The sequence below is a fragment of the Struthio camelus genome, chromosome 2, assembly GCF_040807025.1.
Source record: "Struthio camelus isolate bStrCam1 chromosome 2, bStrCam1.hap1, whole genome shotgun sequence".
Lineage (NCBI taxonomy): Eukaryota > Metazoa > Chordata > Aves > Struthioniformes > Struthionidae > Struthio > Struthio camelus.
In genome coordinates, this window is record NC_090943.1 from 47079143 (window position 1) to 47105399 (window position 26257).

Below are 26257 nucleotides of genomic sequence, written 5' to 3' on the forward strand. Positions count from 1 at the left end.
TTTTGATGCTTTACTCACACTTAGGGCATTAATAAGAAAGCCTTACAAAAGCCATTCAGATGAAAAACAGCAGTAACATTTCACACAGCAACAGCACAGGACTCATGCTGCATTAGGACAACATAGCAGCAATAATGTTAAACCAATAGCATTTGAATAACCAGCGTTATCTCCACATGCAGCAAACAGGGAGTCAATCAAATACTGTTGCTAGTGAAGTTCCACAGAGAACAGGATTAGTCTTGATGCTAATCCCCACTGTTAATTTTCTGGAAGTCAATAAATGATGGCTGATACTATTCGTGGGTGAGAGACTGGCACAGGGATAAACAGAGGAAGACAGGCCATCACACACACCTGGGCTGCTGGAACCCACTCAAACAACATTTGACAATACACCCAAAAGCTAAGTTACACATGCAGGAAGAAAAAAAAAAGGCAGACTCAGCTCAGAATAAATGGCTATTCTAAAAACAGTGACTCTGAACAGACTGTAGCAGTCACCAGTAAAATAAAATTCAGATGAGCTTCCAGGTCAGATACCAGAAATCAAGAATCCTGTCAGGCAGGAAACAGTTTTCAACACCTGTTTCTGTTCTACATTAGAACCAAAATCAGCTCTAAAAAGTTTGACAAGAGGCAGAGACAAAGCTTTGTAACTAGGTTGTTTATCTGGATCCTTTAAATCAGTCAGGGCTGCTCTTAAACACAGATCCCCAGATTCCAGGCTACCACCCTAGTTATAGGGCCACTGGTTATTCTGGGATATCAGTCTGCCTTCCCCAGGCCTAGGGGGAAAAAGAAAAAAAAAAAAGAAAAAAAGAAAAAAAAAAACTGTCTCGACAACTCTTTTTCTTGAAATAGTCATTTATACACAAAAAGCTTTTGTTTCAGCATTCATCAAAATATACATATTTTACAAAATCTTGCCAGCTTAAGCTCCCAAAGAGATACAGTAGAAAAAAGTTAATATGATCCATGATTGTCATAAACAAGCACATAGGCATAAGGAGGTGACTTTTATCTCTCCACATGCAGTATTGGCAACTCAGGTACTGGCACACACAGTTCAGATGTCCCCCCCCCCCCCTTTTTTTTTTTTTTTAATAATGATGATGAAAAATTGGAAGGATGCTGATGACAGCCACAAAAATGATTCAATAGCTAATAAAGACTTAAAGATGTGAATCTATTTAGTTTATAAGTAGAAGAATGAGAGGTAACCTGATGATAATTTGTGAGTATGTGAGGAAGGCAAAAATAGTGTATAGAAGGCTATTTTAGTGTGGAAATAAATCACTTTTTTAAAAAAAAAAAAAGTTTTTAATCACTTTTTTCCTCCCTTCCCAATCAATCCCTTTTATAGGCAAGGGTAATTAACCATTGAAACAAGCTGCCAAGGAAAACGGTAGTTTTGTCACAGTTTGATGTTTTCCAGCAAAGACCAGATGCCTTTCTGGAAGATGTGCTTAGACAAACCTAAGTCACCGGGCCCCCCAGAGAAAAGTCCCTGTAATACTGAGGCCAAGTAATGCCTTCTGTCCTTAAACTCTTTTCATCGTAGCTTTACGGCTAGATGCAAATCAGTTGCAAACATGTAAATTAGCTTATTCATTTATTTTCATACGTCACATAGAGCAGAATACAGTTTGGAAAACAATGGCTCATGCATTCCTGTCTGGCAGGCACAACTCAGTTGAAGTGTGCATTCAAAGCAAAAAGGTAAAAACAGCTGATGTCTTTGCACAGATCTTCAGACAGACCACCTCTGGTTCATCTGGTCTGCCCAAAGGAGAGAAAGGGGAGAGGAATTGCATCCCCTGTCCAGACACATCTCTTCCAGCACACTGCCCATTCAGAGAGCTAGAGCACAGACACTGCTCTGGTAAAGAACTGCTGCAGCAGGAAGCAGCAGGAAAGAGCAGGGGGAAAAAGGAACAGCAGGGAAAGTGCAACAGCTTGGTTGCACCACTTCAGCCCAGAATATAACTTTCCTCTCTGCGCTACTTGCACTTCTGTTCAGTTGCCAAAAACATGCATCTTCTGGACTACCAGGAACAAAGTAAAAATGCTTCCATGCACTGCCACACTGTCATGAAATCATGAAGTCATCCAACATGGGCGGTAGTGTAAAATTATAAATGTTTCACACACACCCTGAAACAAAGTAACCCCTGACCAAATATTTGTAACTTAAGTAAGTTTGTCATTTTTTTCTAGAAATGCTGCATACAGCCTAGTGTCCATATCCTTTGCAACTCCACATGACAGGGGTTCCTCATTTATACCCGATATAGCAAATGTTATGAAATATTTCCTGAGATGGTTTAAGCTGGTGTGGAAGTTGTTACCCACGTTTCAGACTAGAGTGGAATTTTACCTTTCCTCTGAGGTAGGATAAAGGTTTGTGCAGTTAAACAGCTTTCTGTTTTCTGGCTGATTAGGGAAAAAAGACAACTTATTTAGCTTCCAACAAATAGATAGTAACTCATGCTGTGGGGTTTCATTAGTTAAGGGTGGAATTCAAATACTTCAATATTCCTTCTGTCCAGTACCCTATAAAGTGACCAGAAAAAAAAAAAATCACTGTGCTATTAATCTTGTAATCACTATTACTGCACTACAGCCAATTCATTGCTGTTATTTATTAAATGTGTCAAAGCCAACAGAACACCAGAAAGCCTTGGCTGATTCAAAAACCAAAGCAGGTACTAGGTGGCAGGTCAGAATGGTCACAATACCACTAGAAAAATTTGTAACTAGAGGAAACTTTATTATTTATTGTAGAAAGGGTTTGTTTGAAAAGCCACTACCAACAGACCACACTAGCATTCATTATTCATTCATGAGATTGTCATTTAGCCCACCTGCAATTTCTGATATTCAAGTGCCTTCATAAAATATTTAAAGAATTCAAAGAATCTATTACCACACCCTTGCAGAGGGAGAGGCTGCATTTAAAAAGCTGCAAGCCAAGAGCGCTACTTCCATTCCACATTGCAGTTTTGCTGCATGCAAAAAGCAAGAAATATTACTCACAAACAATTAAGCAACTGCTGAAAATAATTTTTGTTTGGTCACATTCTTTGTTTTCACTCCCTGAGAGATTAATTCTATGCACAGGACCAATGGGAGGGGCAGCCACTACACTGATCTTACATATATCCTTCAGAGCTGAAATATCAAGTATTAGCAAGGCTAAGGAACACACAAAACCACCAGTTTAACAAGCCAGAGGCTCTGTTGGACAATCGCCTCATCAATCCCCAGCGCATCCCAAAACGTTCACTGCAAGCGTTCAGCCAAAAATCATGTTACTCTCTCACTTGCATTCCTTGACCACAAACCTGATTCAATTCAAACTCCCCCTGTACAGCAGAAAAAACACATTTCCTGATCTTCTGAACCACATGCCAAAATCCTCACAGGGATGGGAGGCCACCGCTTGGAGAGCTGCAGAAAGGGCAGCCCCAGGAGCAGCTAACAGGCACAAGGTGAAACAAGAGCTCCTCGGGGAACAGCATCGCCCGCAGCAGGATGGGATCGAGCTGGGCTGCGCAGCTGCCTCCCTGCCTCTGACACCTAGGGCTGCAAACCCTGCATCAGCACAGCTCAGCTGCAATCATACGATGCCACCCCAGCACAGGAGCCCGTGACCACAGCTCCAGAACAGCCCAAGGGCCTCCATTTGGCCAGGCTTCCCATAGTTTTGGTTTTTTCCTGTTGATAGGATGCTGTGAGATTCATCCTCCCTTCCCCCTCCTTCACACAGTAACAAAATTTATCCCCAAACCAAACCACAGAACAGAGTACACAAAACCCTTTTGTGACTGCTCTTTTCCTGACATAAGCCTATACATCCTCCCCCTGCCCACACAATACCACCTGTACAATGCCAGGGTAGCAAACTATTGCATTCTCATCACCACAGGACCAGTTACGATGCTTCAGACAGTCCCCTGGGATTCACATATGAAAGGAGTAAGTCCAGAGCTGCATGCAGACCAGCTTCACCTGGTCAGAGAACACGTTCAGCACTCTTGTGGGGCCGTTTTGCAGATGCCCAGCACGCAGAGGAGAGAGCCGGGGTTCAAGCATACTGGAGACGCTCTGGAACGCTAACACCTCTCAATGACGGTCTTTCTCATTTCACAGGAAACTGGGAGGGGGAAGGGGAAGAAGAGGGAGTTCAGTCTCCCCCAAAGTGCCAGATAAAATCATTTAAGTCAGTGCATTAATATCTGACTACCACTGGTTAATGAAAGAACAGATGATGATGGGGAGTGGGGAGAGAGAGCTGTTATTCAGCTAAAACCTGGGCACAGAATTGAAATTTCTAGTGACCTCAAGACTCCAGTACTTAGACATTCCTGGGATGCTTCAATTATTGAGTTACCCTGTGAGGTATATTGGGTTTCATCTTGATCCACAGGCTATTAAACATGATCTATGACACTTTCAAAAAAGCTGTAGTTTGGAGTTCAGCCTGTAACTCAAACTTTTTTTTTTCCTTCCATCATTGGTTATTAATGTGCACATGGCACCGAGAGAGTATAATGAAGAGGTGCACAGATACGCAGGAGCACAATGCTGCTTTACAAAAAAGTAGCTAATAGGATCAACCAGAACTAATTTAACTGTTTTGAGCCTCTTCAAACTCAGCCTTCTTAAGAGCAGTTCTCTTCACAGACAGGGAAAAAAGGCCATTTAAAATATTTAGTTGATATGTTCTAACTCCAGAAGGAAGCAAAGGAAATGAAGAGCAATTAGCCTTATTTAAGCAGAGAAAAATATATGTTGTTTAGACAAACAAGTACTGTGTAGTCAGAAATCTGGACGTAGAGGCGGAAGTCAACAAAACACATCAAGAGTACATCGCTTCGCCATGGTCATATAAGCAAATTTTAGAATGGAAAGTATCTGACTACAAATAGGCCAAGAATGCATCCAGTATTTTTGTCAAAGAATAAACTGTAGGTTTAGAAGTCCCCACTTCTTAGAAAGTGTTTATATGTGAGATATAAGGAGGCATTTGCCGTTGTTGCTTTTTTCCCTCCTCCCTGTACAGGTAGCCAAAGACTATTAAAATAGCAAGTGTCAACAGTTTAACAGTATTTGGAACATGCAGACAATAAATCTATTTAACAGGTTTTTCTAAAAGTCTAGTTCATTCAGTATTACTATGTGCCTTATTCCATCCTCCCCCTTTTCAAGAATAATTTTATTTTAGGTTAGTCTGATATGTAAATATATACACAGTCACATACATGTGTGCGCATGAGCATGCACACATATGTATATTCAAAAAGTGCATATGAGCAATTCTAAGAAGTCTCACAGAACTGCATTACAAGATGTGTAACTTTTCATTTCGTAGCATTAACGAAACAAAAAGCAATACTGTTTTCTGTGGCATCATGATTTAAAAAGTGCTTATTTTTATTATGCTAGTCTGAAGTGACAAGAGGTATAACTAAGGATGACGTGTTGGAGTGCTCTTAATGCAAAAATAGAAGCTAGAAACTCACGTACCCATGCCTTTTTGGCCTCATTTTCTTTATCTGTAAAATACTGATAATTCATCATTAATTTACCTGCCTTTCAAGATGATTATCATCAAGATTTAATCAAGATGACCATTATCTCCAATTTAGAAGTGCTTAGATTTCTTACCTTTTCAATTTTTCACAAACACAGGGAGAATAATTTTTTAATTTGTATGAACTGTGCCACATATTTCTTCACTTAATCCTAAAACCAATTCACTTCTCTGGAAAGAAATGGAGTTTAGTTTTCCAGTCTTGCTCCTTCTATAATCAGTGAGACTCTAACAATGGATGGAAAACATCCATGGCTCTGGGTAACATGCTATATCTATTTGAAAGTGATATAACTGAAGAATACTGTCTTTGTTCATACAAAAATAGCAAAAACAGCTTATGTAGTGCTTAAGCATCCTTTAGTCAATAGAAGTTGTGGCCATATACCAAAGTGGAGAATGCAGTCCCGGTGCGTCCCAATGTCCTTTGTTTCTGATCTTTCAGCTTGATTTGAAAATACGGCTTGTTATATGCTTCCTATCAGTAAACAGAAAGATTTATTATCTCTAAAGCTTTTCACAATGCAAAGGTTCAAAATTTGTTTGTTTTCTATATCTAAACTGAAAGGAATAATGAGTCTCAGGTTTTAGGGAGGCATCATGCAAGATTTATAAGGCACTGTAAGAAGGGGGTGCATCTACAGAAAACATACCCTGCTATGCACGTATGATCACTTGGGCCAGGAAGAACAGTTCTGTTAGCTACCTAGGCCTAGTGAGGTAGTATTTAACTTGAGTGAAGTGCCATACTTACCAGGCTATACTGCTCCAAGCACCTGAGCTAGCTAAAGTCCCTTCACACAGCATGACATATTGCCGTGAAAATACATCTTACACTGATCTCCTTAGAGTGTTTGGCCCTTTAACTTTGAGTCTACCAGTCTCTCATGATTTTATTTCCTCCCAATATTTTTCTCCACTTTGTCTATCCCCTCAGCTTCATTTCATGCCATTATGCATATTACCCCACAGAGAAATGATGGGCCCCTCCATTATCATTAAAAGAATTTCAAGCAAGAAACAACAAGTGTGAAACGCACTTCACCTCTGGAGATCTGAGCAATCTTGCTCTGCAGGTGGCTTAGGGAAGCCGAAATCCTTGTTCTGCCTGAACACGACACGTGGAGCTGCAGCAGTCTCCCTCCCCACAGCTTCAGCTGTCTTTGGAGGCTGAACACTAGGGATCAATACACATCAGTCCCCAGTGGGCCTCGAACATGCACAGCTCAAGGTAAATCTCTTACAAAAGGTGTCTTGCGCTCTTGCCTAGTAAACCATAAGCAGCAAAAGCATTTGGGTTTCTTTTCTTTGTTCTGCGAATTGAGGCATAGCTTTAGAAGCAGTGTAACAGTGTGCTTACAATAGAAATGTTTTGCTGCCAGACATATTGTTATCACTGGATGGAATATAAATATCATCTGTTCAGGCTATGACTGCTACTATAAGCCTAGGAAAGGACTAAGAGGTACAAAAGGAATACTCAGCTATCCAGAGTAGAGAAATTAAATGGTTAACATTAAGTGGCTGGTAATTATCACATTTCCTGCCTATCTATCTCAACTGAAACAGTACCACTGACCTAACAAAAGCACAGATTTCTCCTGTTCTGGATAAACAGATCAAACTTCAACTGAGCAGCATCACTCTGGCAAAAACATTCAGCTAAACTCTCAAATTATGAACCTAAAACCAATTAACTGGAGCCCAATCAATTCTACCTACTCCTGAAAATCCAGTCTGGTAGACAGGCAAAGCAGGGAACTAGGATGGAAATCTTGGAAACTGCCACATCATAAATTACTAAAATATCATTTAGGAACACTGCAGAAAGCAAGAGCAGGAAGCAGTTCAGATCTCAACCTTGCCTTATTACATCTACTGCAGGTTACAATACAGTCACACAGATATACCCGCCTTTCTATTTCCCTTACACACACACAGGCACACACATCTGATGTGCCAGCAATTCCCATAAAGAACAAGCTTGAGAATAGGTCAACAATCTCAAAAAACACTGTATGCAGACTGAAAGTCAAGCAGACATACAGTCCTACCTATGTAAAAATACATATTAAAGTGTTGCTAGTGTCCAGATCTAATGCTAAGGTGAGATGGACTTTGTCAGTTTAAGAAAGCATGGAGTCTAAACGGTCAATTTGGCCTTAAGTTTAGTGCTATTGTTTTAATACTTATAAGAATGAACAACAGACCAAGGCCATAAATTCCATGATTACGCGCAAGAATGCAGTCAGAAAACAAAGTATTCTATTTTGAATTACAGAAATTAAAAAGAAGTAGGTTAGTTTTGTGTTCTTACAACTCAAACCAATTGATGTGATATTTAAAAAAGTCTTGCTAAATGCCTTTTTTTAATTAAGAGCCACCAACACTTTGGTACTGCTGAGTTATATAAAACTGCAGAAAATACATATTTGAAGGAAAAGTGTGCAAATTCCTCATTAGCAAGATTCTAAAACACTGCTATAATTTCCCTTTATTATATGCCATTATACTGCTGCTTCTCATTCTATCAGAGCTTGTATCTCTGCTTAACAATAACAATTTATATGCAGCTAAACTACAGATATTTTATTCATTCACTGCAGCATAATTATATTCTATTAGTTTCCAGGTAAGACGTGCTGTTACTTTAACAAGTCTGCTTACTTTCTTACCGCGCTTCTGAGCATCGTTCTTTGAGAAATGGTCACACAACAGAAGTCCCGGTTATTACTATATTAGCTATTTTACAGTTTGTGGGTTAACTTACCTCTCCCCCTTATGGTCTTTGTCTGTAACCTTACTTCCATTGGGCCACCTGCTCTCACTTCTCCCCAAATATTGTAGTTCTGTCCCTTGCTCACACAGAAGTACTTAAAATTCAGCTGGGCCCACTGAGTTAGGATGAGGTTTTGCAGCTCTTCCCTTCACAAGCTTGTAAAATAGGGGCCTAACACACACAGCATGCTCAGGATTTAGTGCTGGATTCTGCTTACTTGTATTTATGAACTACAGCAACTAGATTAGGATTCTGGCATTGCTAAACTTTCCCTCCTGAATAATGAAGACAGACAAGCCTTTCCAAAGGGTGGATCAGATTCTCAGTTGCCTGAGTCAGTATCAAAGAGTTTCCCCTCTCCTCCTCCATGTTAAAGACAGAGGGAAACCCATGCCAACTCCTCAAGTAGCTTGCTCAGGTAGCTGCCTCAAGTTATATATGATGAATCTGGAACTTTGACTGATGCTGAGGATTTCCCTGACAAACCAAATATCTTCAGACGGCCCCTCTGAAGGGCCTTGCATCCTAATCCAAATCCCTGAAATGAGGATCCATCCCCTGGAAGGTGTTTCTTCTCAGACCTACCAAAGAAACCTCTTTTGCTTGGGGATTTTTATTTCTTAAAGTCAACAGATTTGTAGTTTTGAGAGAATACAAAAAAGTCATGGCACCATCCCTTAACAAACTTCATGTCTTTGGAAAAAAAGGGGGTGGGGGAGAGAAGGGGACACATTACATTAGTTCTATACAACAAGGAAACACACTAGATCAGACTAATGAGATCAACATCAGTATTCACAAATGACTGATGAACAGCTCCAGATCTATCAGTCACAGTGATTTAGCCAATCTAACTGCCAAATATGTCAGTGCAAATCTTACCATTGATTTTCATGTCATTTGATGCAACCTTCCACAGAAGCTCTTCGCAGAGCATATACTAGAGTCAGTAAGGCTACTTCTTATCATAAAAATTACTCATGTGAGCAAAGGTCACAGACTCAGGTCTCCAGTACTACTCTTTAAACATACACATCAAAATATTGTTTAATTTGTTGTAAGAAGAATTCAAAGGTCACAGAATCAAGTCTCTAATATTACTCTTTAAATAGACAAGAAAAAATGAAATAATTTCTTAATGTGTAAGAAAAATATGAAGTATAGAGCAGAAGGTGGTCAGGCACTCAACTAACAACATTTTACACACAAATGCCAAGTGGAAATACACTTGCAGTGACATTCTGGGGACCGTTTCTGTGCAAAGACCTGGGCCCTCTGCATTTAATGCTGTGATTGTAATCTATGCCACTCTTCTCTAGCTGCTCCAAAATAAAAGACAGAGGACAAACACTAAAAATACACTCTATTGCAGGTCTTGTTCTCCTTTCCCATTCAAACCTGTCACTGTAGGTATTTTGGATTCAGGCAGAATACTGAATTGGGTCCTTGATTAGGGCTTGATTTATACCACAAAGACCACAAGAATCAGAGGTTGCCAAGGCAACACCACTTCAACCTCCTTACATTTCTGCTTGGATATGGAGCCTCTCATTATATAAATGCATCATAACACTAGTCAGCATGACAGGCTATTTTACAAATACGCCTTCTGTTAGCAGACAGCTATATTCTTCTCTTAAGTTGGGGGGAAAGGTAGGAATAAGGTTACCTTTTATTAAGGGGCGTAGCGGGGAAGTGAGAACATTCCAAGCCACGTAGGCTTTGTTATGAAGTTACTTACCAGTGGACAATAACCACCTTACGCCTGTGAAACGCTCTGTCTCCTGAGCCTTCTAATATAAACAAAACATTTTGCATCATTTGGCCAAAAATCCACAAAAGGTCAGAAAGCAAACATAAAAAACCCAAGCAATCTAACACCGATATGCTAGAATTATGACTAAGTGCTGTGTGTAAAAGCTTTTCTGAAACACTGGAAATTCATACACCAGCATTTGCTGTTTAGAACTACAGAACAAGCAAAGTTTAGTAAGTTAGGTCTTTTACGCTTTACTGAAATCATTTAACACTCCCTTTTGAGGAGTATATTGGTACTTAGCAACATACCACTAGTCTTCTCTGCTGAGTGAACATTCAATATGCAAGTCTAAAGTTATGCTCCAGATCCTTTGCCAAATCCAGGCTCTGTTATGCTCAGCAGAAGAGGGCTGTTAGAGATCATCACTTTTGCATTGGCTTCTTAGTCCTCTAGATCACAATGAGTTTGAGCAGACTACAAGCTGATCCAGAACATAAAGGCATGGCTGGATGGATGGGCAGGCTAACAACAGGATGCCAGTAGTTCCAGATTTATCCCTCCAAACTCTTCCTTGCTAGTTACTGTATCCTGTGCTTTCAGGAGGCTTTTCAGAGATAAAATTATTACTAATTAGCTAGTTCTGCATCAGCAGGTAACACGCCAGCACAACCTGAGAAAGCCAGCCTCCACCTCCGAATTTCTTATTCAAAACAATCTTCTCTTCAGAATATGCATGGATATTTGTTGTTACTGATAAAATGTGAAAATTGGAATGGGCGGCGCTTAAAATGTCTATTCCTTCAAACACACCTTCATATCTGGCTTACAATTTCCAGTTATACTTTCCTCACTGCACCTCCATGACACATTGATTATCCTCAGCAGTAAACAAAGCAAATACATCGTAAGTTTTACAGCATTTCATAAAAGAAAGAGAAGCAAAGATGCCACTAGAGGGCATATACAGTACTAGCAAAGCAATCCCAAGGCTTGTTCCTTCAGCCTATGAATTACATCAATTCGAGGTTAGAAGCAACTGTCCCTATTTTGCAATGACATAACAACAGCACTGACAAATATTTCTAGATGAATGTTATAGTCACTCCCCACTTTAACTAGAGTGTGCCATTTATATGGATTCTACAAGAAGAATTTCCTCTTTACTTATGGTGAAGAGCATCATTCAAAAAAAAAAAAAAAACACCTGGAATCACAGTTTCCTTTATGAGTTATGCCATTTACTAGGCACTCAGGGTAATGCAAAACGTTCAGGTCATGGACTATCTCTGACCATCTGCAATACCTTGCTGTACTGTATAGAAAACCAGTTTCACTATACAGCTGACTTCAGAAGTAATCGCAACAGCTGAAGGTGTTCCCAGTTGGCTCTTACTCTCACCCATCATGTTGCTTGTCATTCCAAAGTGTCCAGGTGATGCCTCAAATGCACAGCTACATGCCATCCCAAATCTTCCAGACCACTCTTTCCCATCACTTTTCCATTTGGCACGTTTGAGACTATGAAGAGGGCAAATCCTATACCTAAAACCAAGGCCCCAAAATATAAAAAACAAACAAAAAACCTACCAAAAACCTCTAAAAGCCACAGTTTATGCAGGACAACTAGGTGACTGACACCATAATCAGGTATCACTCTGTGATCCAGCCAGCCCTGATGCATTTCCACATAAAGTGGGCCATGAAATCTGGAGAAGAGCCAGCTCAGCAGAAAACCTGCAAGGTTATTTCGCTTAAGACTATACGAATCCTTCGTGAAGCTGAGAACTCGAGACTAGGGCTATTGGCTAACAGCACTAAAACTCACATAACTAACCGTAGAAGACAGCATGTTATTCTGAACAATATCGCTGAACAAGCAGTTGAATAAAATCAATGACTTGCTCAAGGGATTTTCGAGACATAGCTTTCCTTAATTATTGTCAGATACGCAGGCCAACAAAAAGGATGATTGATGTCTGGATAAACAGAATAACTGTGGTGTTAAAACGCTGTGTGGAAAGACAGATTGTAAATTAAAACACTGTAATGCTCATTTTAGTGAAGTAATGGGGATATTCAGGAAGCACTTGCAGATAAGCAACTGTATACATCCCCACCTGCCTGTCAATAGCATGATGCAAGAACCTATCCAGTCTTCATCCTCTCATCACTTGCACCTTGCTGGTAAGGATGCATTCCTTCCTGCCTGGCTATATATTTGTACTGATTAATGTAATACTAATGTAGTGACTAAATTGTTTACATCAGCAACATTAGGTCACAGAACAAATCCACATCAGCTAGAACAAAAACCAACAGCCTTATTTTGGGTAATCCAGTCATTATCACTGAGCAGATGCGACATGCATTGCGCCCCAAATTGTTTCTCAGCAGCCAAGAAACAAAGCAGCCCCAGACCTGTCCCTGCAGAGTATCCAGGAGGTGAAATACCATATTCTAGTTCTAGAGTGGACTCATCTCTGTGGTGTCCAAGAACACTCCCAGCAGTGTCTACAGCAACGCAACTAAAAGTTATCATGCATTGTTTCTTCTTTTCGGTTCCCTCAAAGGAGAAAAATCTGCATCATTCAGTGTCTTGCTTTGCTAGGGAAGTTTTACTCTAGTTTGTGAGTTCTGTTTGGGGTTTCAGGGGGATGGAGGGAACAGGTTTTGGTAGTGCTTTATCTGAGGAGGCATATGAATCAAGAAGAGAAGGGGGAAAAAAGTCACACTGCCCACGAAAAGGATGGCTGGGGAGTGGTGCTCAGTTGTTGGGAACTGAGACAAGCAGTCTTGCAGACAAGCTCCTTTCCCTCTAAGCTGTCTCCCAGAAAACACTTGCTAGGAACCTACGTTTCCAGGTACACCCATCTATATCAGCAAACAAACTAAAGCCAAGCATTAATTCCTCACCCGGACTGGAAGAGCGTGAAGCAGCAAAGAACAAGGAAGTTACGTTCAAAAAACCTGTCTCAACGTGCCAGGTACGTGCCGAAAGAATTTGCTGTGCTTCATCCCTTCCCTCCTCAACCCTCTCCCCAGCATATATAAGTCAAAGGTGGCAGTAGCAGCATTGTGTCTTCTATGCCTTCCCATTGCCCCTTTTCAAAGCCTCACCCCTTCATAGGCACAGGAACAGGCATACAGCTGTGCATAGCCCTTCCACTGCAACGAGAAAAGTGAAGCCTCATATGAAAGGATCATAACTCGTCTATGCTTTGTGAAAACATGAAAAGCCTCCATGTCCACAGTGTGGCTACACTTGGCTTTCTACTGGAAAGGTTAAGTACATTTTCCAAAACAATACAGACACTGGGGTTAAGGCTTTCTACTGTAAAGGTTAAATACATCTTCTGAAACAATATAAACCCTAGGGTTAAGGAAGACCTCACCCCAGAAGACAACAATATCTATCTTTCAATTAAAAGCGATTCCTGTGAAGTAAAAACTGCTAGAAGAGCCAGCCTTTACTGGAAGAATACATGTTCTGTCTATAATATACACACCCATGTTCTAGTTTAAATTTTCAGTAACTAATATTAGGAACAAAAATAAATGCAAAACACTGAAGCTGCTCAGAGAGGGGCAAATAATGAACTCAATTTAATTCCTCACAGAACAGCTTATTCAGTAATACATAATACTACAGTGTCTATTGCTTTTGTAATTAAGTCTTAACTACTGATTCCCTGCTAGTTATTTCAAAATTTAACTCGTGTTTTTTTTTCTTCCAAGAAGTTCATGATTTACTACCAGAATGACAAAGACTTTCCAAAAAGGCTCACCGTAAAGATTTTTCCCATTTTTGTTTTCGTGTTTGGATTATTTAACATCAGAAATGTACTTTTAAGCATTTCCTCACTTGCATTAGCTACAGATAATGCAAGACAAGTCCCAAGGACAATGTTAAGTGTCTGAAACGGGTAATGAATACTCTGTCTAGACAAGAGATACAGACAACACCGTTCATCTTCTCTCAGTTCAGCCATCTGCTAACAGCTTTGATAGCAGGCTAAATACCTGTAAATGCCTGCATCTCTTACATTAAGAAAAAAACTTAGTTAGCCTTGTCTAAATAGAGAACAAACTTAATCCTACTAACATCTATTTAACAATTAAATCAGCGTTCTACTGAGGGGTTAATGGCAGGCAAAGCCAGGAGCTATTTTGTATTCTTATCTTGCACATAGATAAATCAGCAAACTACAGATAATACTTTTCAAGTGACACTCACCTGGTGCAGCTTCTGCCAAAATTCAGGTCCTTCCTCCATTTTTCTTAAGCTTGGTGGAATGTACCAAAAGCAAACGTTTGCATACTCCGGCTGAACAACAGAACAAGTGATTATGAAATATTACAAATGCTTATGAAATATTACAAATAGGATAGAAATACACATTATAGCCGATGAAAATGTTCCAGTTTATGTTTCTTTAAAAAAAAAAAGCCTTTGAATTTAGCTCTTTTCCCAAAATCTCCTCTTCTGACTCCATGAATATTCTGTTTCCCTTTTTTGAAACTAGAAATAATTTTCATACTGTCTGCTTCTCCTGCTGCTGCCAGTAAAAGGAAGCCTGTTGCGGTTCCTTTTTCTTTTCTTCTACATTCATACTTAAACTCTGCTTTGCTCACTAAAAATTTTGATTAGGAAAGAAAGTACAGGAGAAGTATAGAGAACTTTCCTGATAGATTTCAATTGAAGTAACTTTAAAGGGAAGAGTGCCTTTTTTTTTTTTTAAATAGAAGATTCCTACTTTGCTTTTCCCCAAAAACACACCTTATGAACTCCTAATTTTTGACACCATTTAACACATGCACATCTATGCCTTTTTCTACTCAATAACATGCACCTCCTTTTACATCATATAGTGTACAATACACTATATAGTGCTGGAGTTAATGCTGGCCTTTTCAATGCCTTTATTTTACAAGGATCCCAAGCCCTTCTGGCATGATATGTTGCCATATCTTCGATATACCTTGTCTGCTTATCTGAGCAGCTCTTTTGAGCAAAGACAGACAAGATATCTCTGCTTCCCTACAGAGAAATTTTGCCCTTAAACCCAACAGAGTTAGCTGCAAGCCTCTTGGCAAGAACAGGCGTTCATCATGCATTAAGGAAAAAAAGTGGAGAGGGGCAGGGGGGAGGATTTTGTGCTTATGAGGTTTCTACTTCATATGTGCTTGAGAAAGTGTTCCCAGCAGACTACTGCACAGCCTGCTAAAGTTTCCTACTAATTTGGAACAAATTTGTTTTATTTTTTACCAGTACAGATAGCAATCACGTGAGGAATAGATGTGTGTTCTAATCCCATCCAATACTACCCATGAAAACACTCCGCTCACTTAATCTTGACCTACACTGCTTGCAATTCAGTATTTAACTGGGGTCTAGATTATAACATGGACTATAAACACTCACATCCTTCTCCCCTCCCATACGCCATCCTCATTAGTACTGGTTGAAGGAAAAAAAAAAAAAAAAAAGGAGTTAAAAGGGAGCTTGACAGCTGGGCCACACCATCTCTTTGCCCTACTGAGAATGTGCTGCTATTGCAATCTAAGGCAGTCTCCTGAATGAGGAGAGCCCACCAGCTGAGACATGTTCTTTCATGAAAGGGCATTGGGAACCACTCATATCATTTTCTGCCTCACTTCAAAGGATGCATTAAGTACAATTTAATCATAAAGGAGAATATCGTTGTCAGCAGGAACAGAACTGCAGACCTGCCACCTGCTGCCACAGAATGAAATAAGGCTCAGCTCTTAAAGTCCCATTTCTTTTCCCACCAAGCATGCACCAAGTACACACAAACACAGATCCTGAAAAGGCAGCGATTTCCTCATAAGCACGAGCACTAGCTGACTGTTACGGTTTATCTTAAAACAGTTTAAAAAATAGATGACAGGGCTAGGCAGATATTGCCTTTCCTTATATTGCCTCCTTGATTATCTCAGTTTCCTTTTACACATCAGATACATTATTCCCCTCTGAAAATGCCATTCGTCCTAGAAAAAACTAACTACCCCTAACTATGCTTCACCATTTCTGGTCCTCTTGTCACAGCTCTTATCCAAGCAGGTAAGCAATTATATCACAGAGGAGTTCAGGCTGACTCATGCACCGGTAGCATTTCCGAGCCATAGAACGGTTCTCGTTAGAGGACTTTCCTCACCGCACACATCAGAGAATCATCTTCCTGAGTTCCCTGTCTAAAGTCCAATTTCCTTTCGGAAAGGGCTCGCAGAAATGGGCCTAGCTGCCTATCAAAAACCTTGCTTTAAATTCCGACTCCTTGTCCTCCTGCACTCCTGAAAACCTCTCTTTAACCCTCGTGCAATCTCCTTCCCATAGCCCATACCATATCACTGCCTCCAGCCCCGCTCCTAATCCTGTTGCCCTGGTCCTGGAGGAACTAAACAGCAACCTTAGCTCTCGCCGTCTTTCATATCTACCATAGACCTGACCTCTCTGCTAAGCTCTACATTAATGGAGAAGGGATAAGTCTAACATCCCTGCCGCTTTAGTACCCCAGTATGTGTTGCTGCCCAGAATTTTTCACTCCATGTAGTTTCCCAGTATGCATTTTCAAATAAATAGTTCTCAAAAAGAAAATTTTATTTTCTCATTTCTTCCAGCCTAACCTGGAAAGTTCATTGCATCAGCAAGTATAAATCAAATCTGCATCTGTATTTGTGCTGTGTTGTTCTCCATGTGTCACATTTTCTCTCCCTTCCTCCCCACTCTGTGTGCTCTCTTCCCCCACCCCACGCTACACACCCAGCCATCTTTCACACATGTACACTTCCAACAGTGCTGAAGGCTTTTCTAAAATGACAGGTCTTTTCAATGTCCCCACATATTGGTCTTGCTAACCAAAGAGCTAGGGATAGAGTGAGAAATGGAGAGCTGTAGCCCTGCCTGTTTTACTCACTCTGCTCTGCTCAAGCTCATCATCAAGAAATAAGCTGACAGATTTAGCAAACACGGATGAAAAATGCAACTTTTTTGTAGTTTTCAGGAAGATGGAAATAGAAACCCAATTAAGGAGAAAAAAAGGCACTGATTTTAATGATGAAGAGTCCACCTTAGGACTCACTATTCTCACTATTTTTCCATTCAACATATAGTCTTTCTCACAGGTCTGGCAAGCCACAGTGTTTTGGTTCACCATACTATTGATTTCTGCAGAAAAGCGCTTCATCTACCCACCCTGAGGCAACATAGGCCCTGAAGCTGAGGAAATGAGTAGACTGATGATATGGATAGAATACCAAGCATGTTACGCATTCAAGCACATCTCTGCCTTTACAATATATAAAGCTGATTAGACACTTCAAATATAAATTGATATTTGGTTAAAAAACAAATTAAAAAAACAAATGCCACACACAAAGTTCCATATTCACTTACCTCCAACAGAAGCTGAAATCCCTCTCTTTTCTTAATTTCCTCTACTAGATATCTGTAATTAAAAATGCAGGGTTTTACAACACAGAACACCACAATACATACCACCAACCACAAAAGGAGGTCTTGAACATTTATACAGACTTAAAAAAAAAATAAAAGTTCCACAGAGTTAAACTTCATTTCTACCTGCTGTGAAAATGCAGCAGCTATCAGCCTCTGAACATAAAGACTACAGCCAGCCAAGGAGCACTAAGGATAGGCCGAATTCTGTCCTCAGGCACAGATTTTCAATGGAGCTTTGCGGTACAAATTCATCCTATTTGCAGCAGGCTAGGAACTTGCCTGACGCAGTTTTCCATTGATGTTGTTCTCTGCAAATTAATTCCTCAGTCTCTTTTCTTCAACTGTAGATGTTGCTGCCTTCTGTCTTATTTCATGGCCACCCTGACATCTTTTGCACTTCCATCATTGCTACCAGGTTCCCTTAGTTTGGTTCAGACTTCAAAAATTGTTCGTGTACTTCCAGTCTATCGGTTTTTCCGGTACTGTCCTTCTTCCACATTTTACACAACAGTGCACGTTTCCATCCAGTGACTCACTGCTGATATACAATAATCCCTATGCTAACAATGCTCTAAAATAAGTATTTTTTTCCTCTTTCTCCTGCTAGTACGAAAAACATGAAAGCTTTTAATGAATGGATGGATTTGAACCAAAACTTTGGATCCACACTGCTGCAAGTTATAGGAATTTTTAAAAATGTGACTTCAACTTTGCGACTGGCATATGTCACTCGGGAATTATGATCAAAGAGGACATTTTGACAGAGCTAGGACTTCTGTCCTTATTCCCCTTCCCAAAGCCTTCCCAAGGAAAACTCCAAATAAGTCATCTCAAATTCATACAGCATTTCCCCTTCTCATCAGAATTTTACTCTTCCACACAAGATGGTACCATGAAGATTTCTGTCCAACACTAATAAGAGAGTTGGTTAAACTACCAACTGTGAACAAATCTGTTCTTTTAATTGCATTAATTTGGTATTTTGCTGCCTGCAGCTACTTTACTGGTCATTACCCAAATAATTCTTTTATTCAGTACTAGAGGAAGAAAAATACTGTCAAAATAACCCCCCTCAGTCCTATCCACATGCCTGAAAACTGTCCCCACAGGGAAACCACTTGCACAGTTGTATCAGCAAAGCCTGATATTTCAGCAGACATGCTGCGAAAACGGGTTGTCTAGGGAGACGGTAAATAACACCCTCGGTGGTATACATTTTTCAAAACAGAGCCTGGGGAGTTGTCACATTGTTTATCATTAACAAGTATTGCGCATGTGACTCATTACCTCTTAGCACACATCCCTGTAAAAAAGATTGCTGTGCTAGAGTGCCAGTTCCAACAACATTCATCTGTAGGAGCTATGCTAAACTGTGCGCTGCTAAGATCTTTCCAAATGCTCACCGAAACAAGCCAAGGCTCTGGTTCTTTTCTCTCATGACCGTTTAGACTTGCTCCTACCGTGTGCATTTGTTACCCGGCCACTAAGGCCCACACTAGGGTTTAAAGAGGTTAAAAGAGAGGCAGGCTGCAAGGTAAGCAGGAGGCTAGGTATCTCGAGTGGAGGGGAAGGTGGCCAAGCGTGGGGGGGCAGGAGGATACTGTTTTTATAGGTGAACTGTCTCAAGTAACAGGCTCAGTGCGTCTGCTCTGCTGATAAGATACTTGTCTGCATCACAGAAAACAACATCCAGCACAACCAGCAGGCTATTCATAAGGCAGCATGCCTCAATACATTTTTTAAATACATCATAAAAAAGAAACTCTTTGTTAGGGACCTAAGTACAATTACCTCTTTTTTTGCAAGGTCCTAAATAGGGTTTGAGCTATTTTAGAATGATTAATATCTTGCCTTCTAACCCCAGGTATATTTTTTTTCAAACATCATCTGACATAGGACAGCTAATGTCAGTCCAGCTCACAACACTGTTAATCTTATCTTAACGGCACTGCCAATGACCTAAAAAGGCAGCCATTAGAAAAACCTATCACTCATGATTTATCTTGCCAGGACCATTTGATGGCAGTGGAGCAATTTTCTTTGTGCATCTTTCCACAGTTGACAGTGGAATTTTATTATCATGTCACGTTCGTGGAATGTCAAAACGGGCTGTGTAAGGACTAGAGGAAAGAAGTAGTAGCATTTGCAATGATTGAGGCTTGCAGAAAATGAGGGGTGGGGATCTGTAATGAGTGTAGACAGGTGTCTGTGTTAAGAGTGGGCATCATCATAAGAGGAATCAGGTGGAAAAACTGGTGGATGTAGTTATACTCTAAAAGCAGTTTACTCCTATTTTCTTTTTAGACCACTTCATAAAGCAACTTCCTTGCATCAAGGAAAAAATATATATATACATAAATATAATATATATATAAATTTTCCAAAGTAATTAGCAGAATGCTCTCCTGAAGGTAGTTTAAAAATAAGCCTTTCCAAACAGATAGGATCACAGTATACCTGAGCTATCTAATCTAACCTAATATTCTGAAAATGTGATTCACTTCTAAAATAAGAATAAGTTAATGGAATAGCAAATAAGCAATGTTAATACAAAAGTAGTACACAACCGCAATTACCTTAAGACCTTTGCAACTCTGCCTGATCACAGAAAAAATTCTTGAGAGCAAGTTGTAAAGTCAGTGGACTAGTTCCAGAAACAATCCAGGTTAGCTCAGGAACAGTGAAATACTATCTCTGCAACAAAGTAAAACCTACTGTAACAGATCAGGAGAAGAGCTGCACAGCTGTTAAGTAGTTAAGAAACCTGGCATAGTGCCCAGTGAACCTGATCTCTCAGTGCCTGTGCCCATGCAAACTCAAGATAGAAAAGCAGCTACTGTGAGGAATATACATCAGATAATGACTGAGAATTAATTTGCTTCTCAAAGGACAGAAAAAGAGAAAGACAACATAGTTACTTCCTATAAAATGCTACCAGCTAATCCTAACATTCAAAGGAAATATCAGTCCCAGAAAGGTTATTAATCACTATACTCTCAAATGACCTTGACTAGTGACCTTGATATGGCTGAATTCTCCTACCGATAGTGAAACGAATTGCATACTCTGTATAGACACCAAACAGTACAATGCTCTGGAAAGAAAACAGGTGTTATTTACCCAGAAGACTTTTAGGAACACTTAACCAGCCACATAATGAGCGGCTTTGAAGAAATAAGAGAGAACAAGCTACAGCTCATTTCGGCTTTTCTGGTTTTGCTTTTTTTTCTTTATTCCTTTCTAACCCACATTGGTTTTAGGTCATGGATGTCCTAAAAACCTTTTCTTTAACTGACTCTTTGAAAGTGAGACTATCCCCTTAGTTTTCACCAGAGTAAACATTCAGTTACTGCTCTTTTCAGGTTAGCAGTTCATATCAAAAACAAAATGGTAATAGGGTATGGGTGACTGTTTTTAAATATTAATGACTTGAATTACAGTAGTGTGTAGCTACTCCAGGCATGGGTCAAGATTTATTACGGTACATGTTGAATAAATTCTAAATAAACAAGATAGTTTAAGCAAATTATTTTTAATGGTCCATTATCTTATTTCAACATTACTTCTTCTATCAGAAGACAAAACAACTTTTCTAAGGAAGTTTCTACCCAGAAGATCATCCAACCCATCACCATCACTTTGGAAACAGCCTCTAGCAAGAATTTAGCAGAAGTTACTTGTGAAACTCAGTGCTGCAAGACCAAAATCTTAGTAAAATTTAAAAAAAAAAAGGAATAGTGGGGAGGGAAAGACCAGAAAAGTGCCTTAGCCAGTAACTGACTATATTGTAAGCACTAAGAATTTAAAAAAAATTTGAGGAAAAAAATAAAAAGCAATAGTGCCTCAAAACAATCTCCTTATCCCTTCATGCACTTCTACTACATGCTAACGTTAACAGAGCAGATGTGAGGCCACTCTGGCTACCCTGGGGGCCTTCTAGGAATTTTCCCAAAACATTGGCTTTCTGTGTTTCCTCCACCATGAGGAATGAAGCGGGCAGAGGAATGACAAATTCACTTCTTGCTAGATGCGGCTCAGAATCTGGCACGTAGAGCTGCTTCTACGTTAATGCTAGAACACATAGTTATGAAACAGAAAAGGGAGTATTGGTCACCACTATCCTATTTCTGTTCCAGGTAACATAAATGTTAAACATAATAAGGATTGATGGCCTAATTCAGTCTTCATTTTGTACTAGTATTTATGCCTATTGCTACAAATAAGGATTACTATTAATGATTATAGCAGATTTGATAACGCTATTATTGCTTTTGCTAACTGGTTTCTTCTTTCATAGTGTAGAAGCAAAAGAAAAAAAAAGTAACAATTTGGTCTGTCCCAAGATAAGAAATATCTCCACTGTCCACATTTCAGATAGTCACATTAAACAGAATAGACACATTCAAAATTGCAAGAAGGTACCTAGCTAAGGCCAGTGCCCTGTTTACTCTTTCCTCAAGGCCTGTGGTTCCCAATGCCTTCCACATCAGCCAGAATTTGAATGCATCTGGGCGTCTGCTGCACTGAATGGACTTGTCACCTGTGTCATAGCTGACATCGTAGAACTTGTCCTGCTGAAACAGGTATGCTGCCTTGGCAGAGTAACACTTCTTCAGGAGGCCCTATGAGAAACACAATAAAGGCTGAGATGGCTGATATGCATTTTCAAACCTTCTCATCTTCACAAGCCAAAGCATTTTTCCCCTGTGTACCAATTGTTTGGTAAAACACAACCAGGTGTGCAAAAAACTATTCAATGCTTATGGCGTTGCTTAAGAACCCTGGATGAACCCGGATGCAATGCAGTCAGCAAGGTTTTAGCACTGACCGCAACGAACCCCAGATTTACTTCAAAATGTCACTAGAGTTGTAGGTTGAAAAAGAATTATGACTCGGATCTCAAGGAGGCATGGGAGTAGGTACCGCAGAAACAGTTGTCTGAAGAGATAAAATGGGTGGGAAAGAGGGAGAAGAGGAACCTACTTCCACTGCTACTGTTTATAAGCTGGAAGAACAGGCTCCAAGGAGCTGCCTACATGGTAGCTACAAATAGCTGCATCCATGCTTTCTTTCATCTGACAAAGGTCTTTACATATATATACCCAATTGGTTGAAGGCAGGGAAGATTTCACCCCAAAAGTAAGTGTTTACTCTTACCAGAAAAGACAGCCTTTGAAGATTTAGCATAGGTTATCTGACTAATTCACTGGAAACACAAGGAGATTATTAGTATAACCCCAATTTTTGTTTTCTTTCAAAGTTCTGACAGTTTTTAATATTTGAAAATAAGCCTTAGAAAAAGTACTGTAGTGTACCCTAACTCTGGTTTGTTAATGAAATTATTTTTATTCAGCAATTTGTAGGCTCCAACTCTCAGAAGACTGTCTGGGCAGAGATGAGCAGCAGAAAACAAACAAAAAGAAGCGAGTACAGTGGCATGTTTCAGTGAAGAACAAAGCTAGAAGGCAGAAAGCAGGGAGGCTGTTGCAGGTTTAGAGGTAGGGTGCAGGGGAGGAAGAGAGGCATAAGACTGGCCACTGGCTGAAGAATGAAATACTGAAGTATACTCTAATACTATAAAGTAGAGAGAAAGTCTGGCAAAAAGGAGGTTACAAGAGCAGAGATGAGGATGGCCCTATGAGGAGCCTGGGAGACAGGAAGATTTGTGGATTTGTCAGTGCTGTTAAAAATTAGTGAGGAAAAAATGTATAAGATAATACTGGAATAACAATTCAGATGGCCTAAACAACATGGCTACAACATCAGATGCAGATTTGCAAATGTGTGGTTAAGTGGCAAGGAGTCTTCTGTGCCGAGTAGTCCAAGCAACATAAGTGGACAGCATGATAAGTTGCTAAACAGTATCTCAAAGAGCACAATTCATTTTTTAATTTAACTCCATTCTTCAATTTGAACCATCTGAAAGACCATTTCATATTTTATTGATTTCTCTGCATCTGCTGCAAGTTTGATTTTGAAATGGCAGATAGCACCTAACACCACTCTTGAACACATCCATAAAGAGCGGGTACAGGTTTTAATCTGCATTACAATACACTACTGATAACTTCAGAACTGGCAATAAAATAAAGAGGAAAAAAGACAAAGAAAACCAAAGAACGCAAAAATGACACAAGTTAACCACTGGCATATACAGAATAAAATCTCCCTCACTCTTCAACCTCTCCATCAATAACAAACAAACAAAAAGTACTCTACGCCTATTGGTAGAGGACAAAAGGAGAAAAACAAAAACAGTGAAGAAGGCTTCTTCACAACTTCTGCAGGCGGTTGACAGTCCAATTGTAATATCCCTGATCTGCAGAAAGGGCAGCAAATTCTGTCCGAACTCTCCAGCCACCGGGCCAGGACATTCAGCCTTGTAAAAAGACAATTTGAGTGACACCTTGGGAAAAAGAGGGGCAGTGGCTGACATCCCCCTGCAATCAGAATGATAACGTGCTGCTGCTGCAGCGCGCTGTAGCAGTAGCTGAAAAGCCAATGCTGGGCCCTTTTTTTGTAGGATCTCTTTCTGAAAAAGCTGGAAAGTGTGGTGAGAAAGTCCAGAGTACAATAGAAATGAAAGTGGCAGGGGGGGAGGGGAACGACACACACTGAAGCATCCAGCTTTTCCTGTTTCTATAGCTTTTTGTTCTCCTGGCTGCACACCAGGAATAGGAATCTGTTTGTTAAGCCATTATATCATATTCATTTGTATCTCCATACCTCCTCCTTTCAGGTGAATATCATGTCTTTTGCAAAAGGGGTAGCAACACCCATAAATTGAAGTTAATTGCTTTGTCTCTTACTAAAATCTTGCACAATGTTTCTGCAGTGAGTATACAGCAGGGCTGATCAGTGTGGAATTATCTTCTACATTATTAGAATGTAGTGTAACCGCATAATAGAGGACATCATAGGATATTAGTTCTGCTCATGTCTGTCTTAAGGGAAATACCTTTTTTTGTCACAAGAAACCATGTGATAACACTACAAAAAGCCTTAGAAGTTTATTCAAGAGCACAGCGCAGCTGCAGAGCTTCATTGTTCAAAAAACGAATGCTCTCAAGTTAAAACCCAACAAATATTCACAGTTAAATATCTTGACTGAATTCAAATTCCAGGGAAGACCTTTCTTAAAAAAATAATAGTAATAAAGTTTCCAAAGAGGTGGGTACTCTCCTACTCTTCCAGTACATCCAAAGCTGACACAACATGCTGGCTAGAACCCCTTTTCCATCTGCTTATCTTGCTAATAATACAATATACAAAAAAAATCCTGCTGAATATATTGCCTGCTGTCAACCTGCAGAGGCAAGTACAGAGACATCCTCCAGCACATCACTAGGGCTCGCACAACAAGAAACATCATGGTTTGTGAGATATAAAGGAAATATGCCAGCACAATGCAGGGAGCGAGGTGGAGAAGGGAAGGAAGGGAAAGGAAAAGTCGTAATGTAGGCTGTTGGGGTGGAGGAGAAGATAACGGCAAAGAAAGAAAATCCAAGGTAAATTTTGTGTTCAAGAAAGTAGTTACTCCTTGATAGCCACTGTCTCAGAAGTAATAGATTCAAAAACGGTGAAGACATAAAAAGAAGTTTCAGTTTTCCTAGTTAAACGAAGTGGAAAAAAATTGGGAAAAGAAAGTATGCTTTCTAACTGAGTATTCACAGTCCCCAAAAGAACCCCACGGCTTCCATACAGTAACTAAGCTGTTCCATCTGTTCAGAACAATTTCAAACATTTCATTAGGAAATCTGACAAATTTGAAATTCTTCCTTCAGCGTCCTTTATCACTTTCTACACCTTGTTTACAAGCTCATGGCAGTGCTCTGCATTTTACTATGACTCAAAGTTTCAGAAAAATGCAACTATTTTCATACAGACCATGCTCCACTATGACGTTTCAAACAGCCTTTGTCTTTAAGTCTATTGTTAGTAGCTGTTAGCTGCTAATGACAAATAAATGAAGAATTAGTGATATTGAAATCAATATATAAGAGCTCCAATTTCTTACAGTACATAATTCCAAACAGATTTTTCTCATTGAACACCCACTTATCTACAGCAAGCTTTTTCATCATTTTCCATTTCCATTGCTAGTTACAAGTAAATTTCAGTTTGTTCTTTAAAAAAAAAAAAAAAACATGAACTGTTCTCCCCCACGCCAAGACAAACATCTTCCTGATTTGCTTCATCAGAAGCAATAAGGACAGTCTTTTCAATGGCATACTTGAAAATTTCTGAAAAGCAGTGTGCTATAAAAGGCCATCCCGGCAATTCACTTCAGGAGGTGCGAAGGAGCTCTCAGTTGTACTAACCCCAAACAGAAAGCAAGGCAAATACTTTATTTCCTGCAGCTGGTCTGGAAATAAATCAGTGAAGTAGATATCTTTGTGATATTGACAATGATGAGGAAGAAATTATACTGTAGATCTACCATGATCATCTCAATCAATAATGTTCTGTACTAATGTGGGACTTCATTACCGACATTCTTTTAGTTTTTATTTTTAACTAGTAAGTGAAAGTTCTGTTCATTACCTAGAACTGCTTGCTAATTACCTACCCTAGTGCTATAACTAAAGACCTAAAAAGCCACAGAACTTTGATATTTGTGATAAACATTAGTTCTCTATTTAT

At 39.7% G+C, this 26257-nt stretch overlaps 1 protein-coding gene across 5 annotated transcripts in view; it reads right to left on the minus strand.

The window, feature by feature from the left end:
• Window positions 1–26257, minus strand: part of GADL1 (glutamate decarboxylase like 1) — a 113540-nt gene that overhangs the window by 24992 nt on the left and 62291 nt on the right. For all 5 annotated transcript variants that reach the window (XM_068935494.1, XM_068935493.1, XM_068935490.1 and 2 more), the window contains 3 exons: window positions 22037–22236; window positions 17552–17603; window positions 14372–14461 (listed from right to left, as the gene is read on the minus strand). In XM_068935494.1, coding sequence (XP_068791595.1) covers window positions 14372–14461; window positions 17552–17603; window positions 22037–22236 — 342 coding nt within the window. The remainder of the gene's footprint in view (window positions 1–14371; window positions 14462–17551; window positions 17604–22036; window positions 22237–26257) is intronic.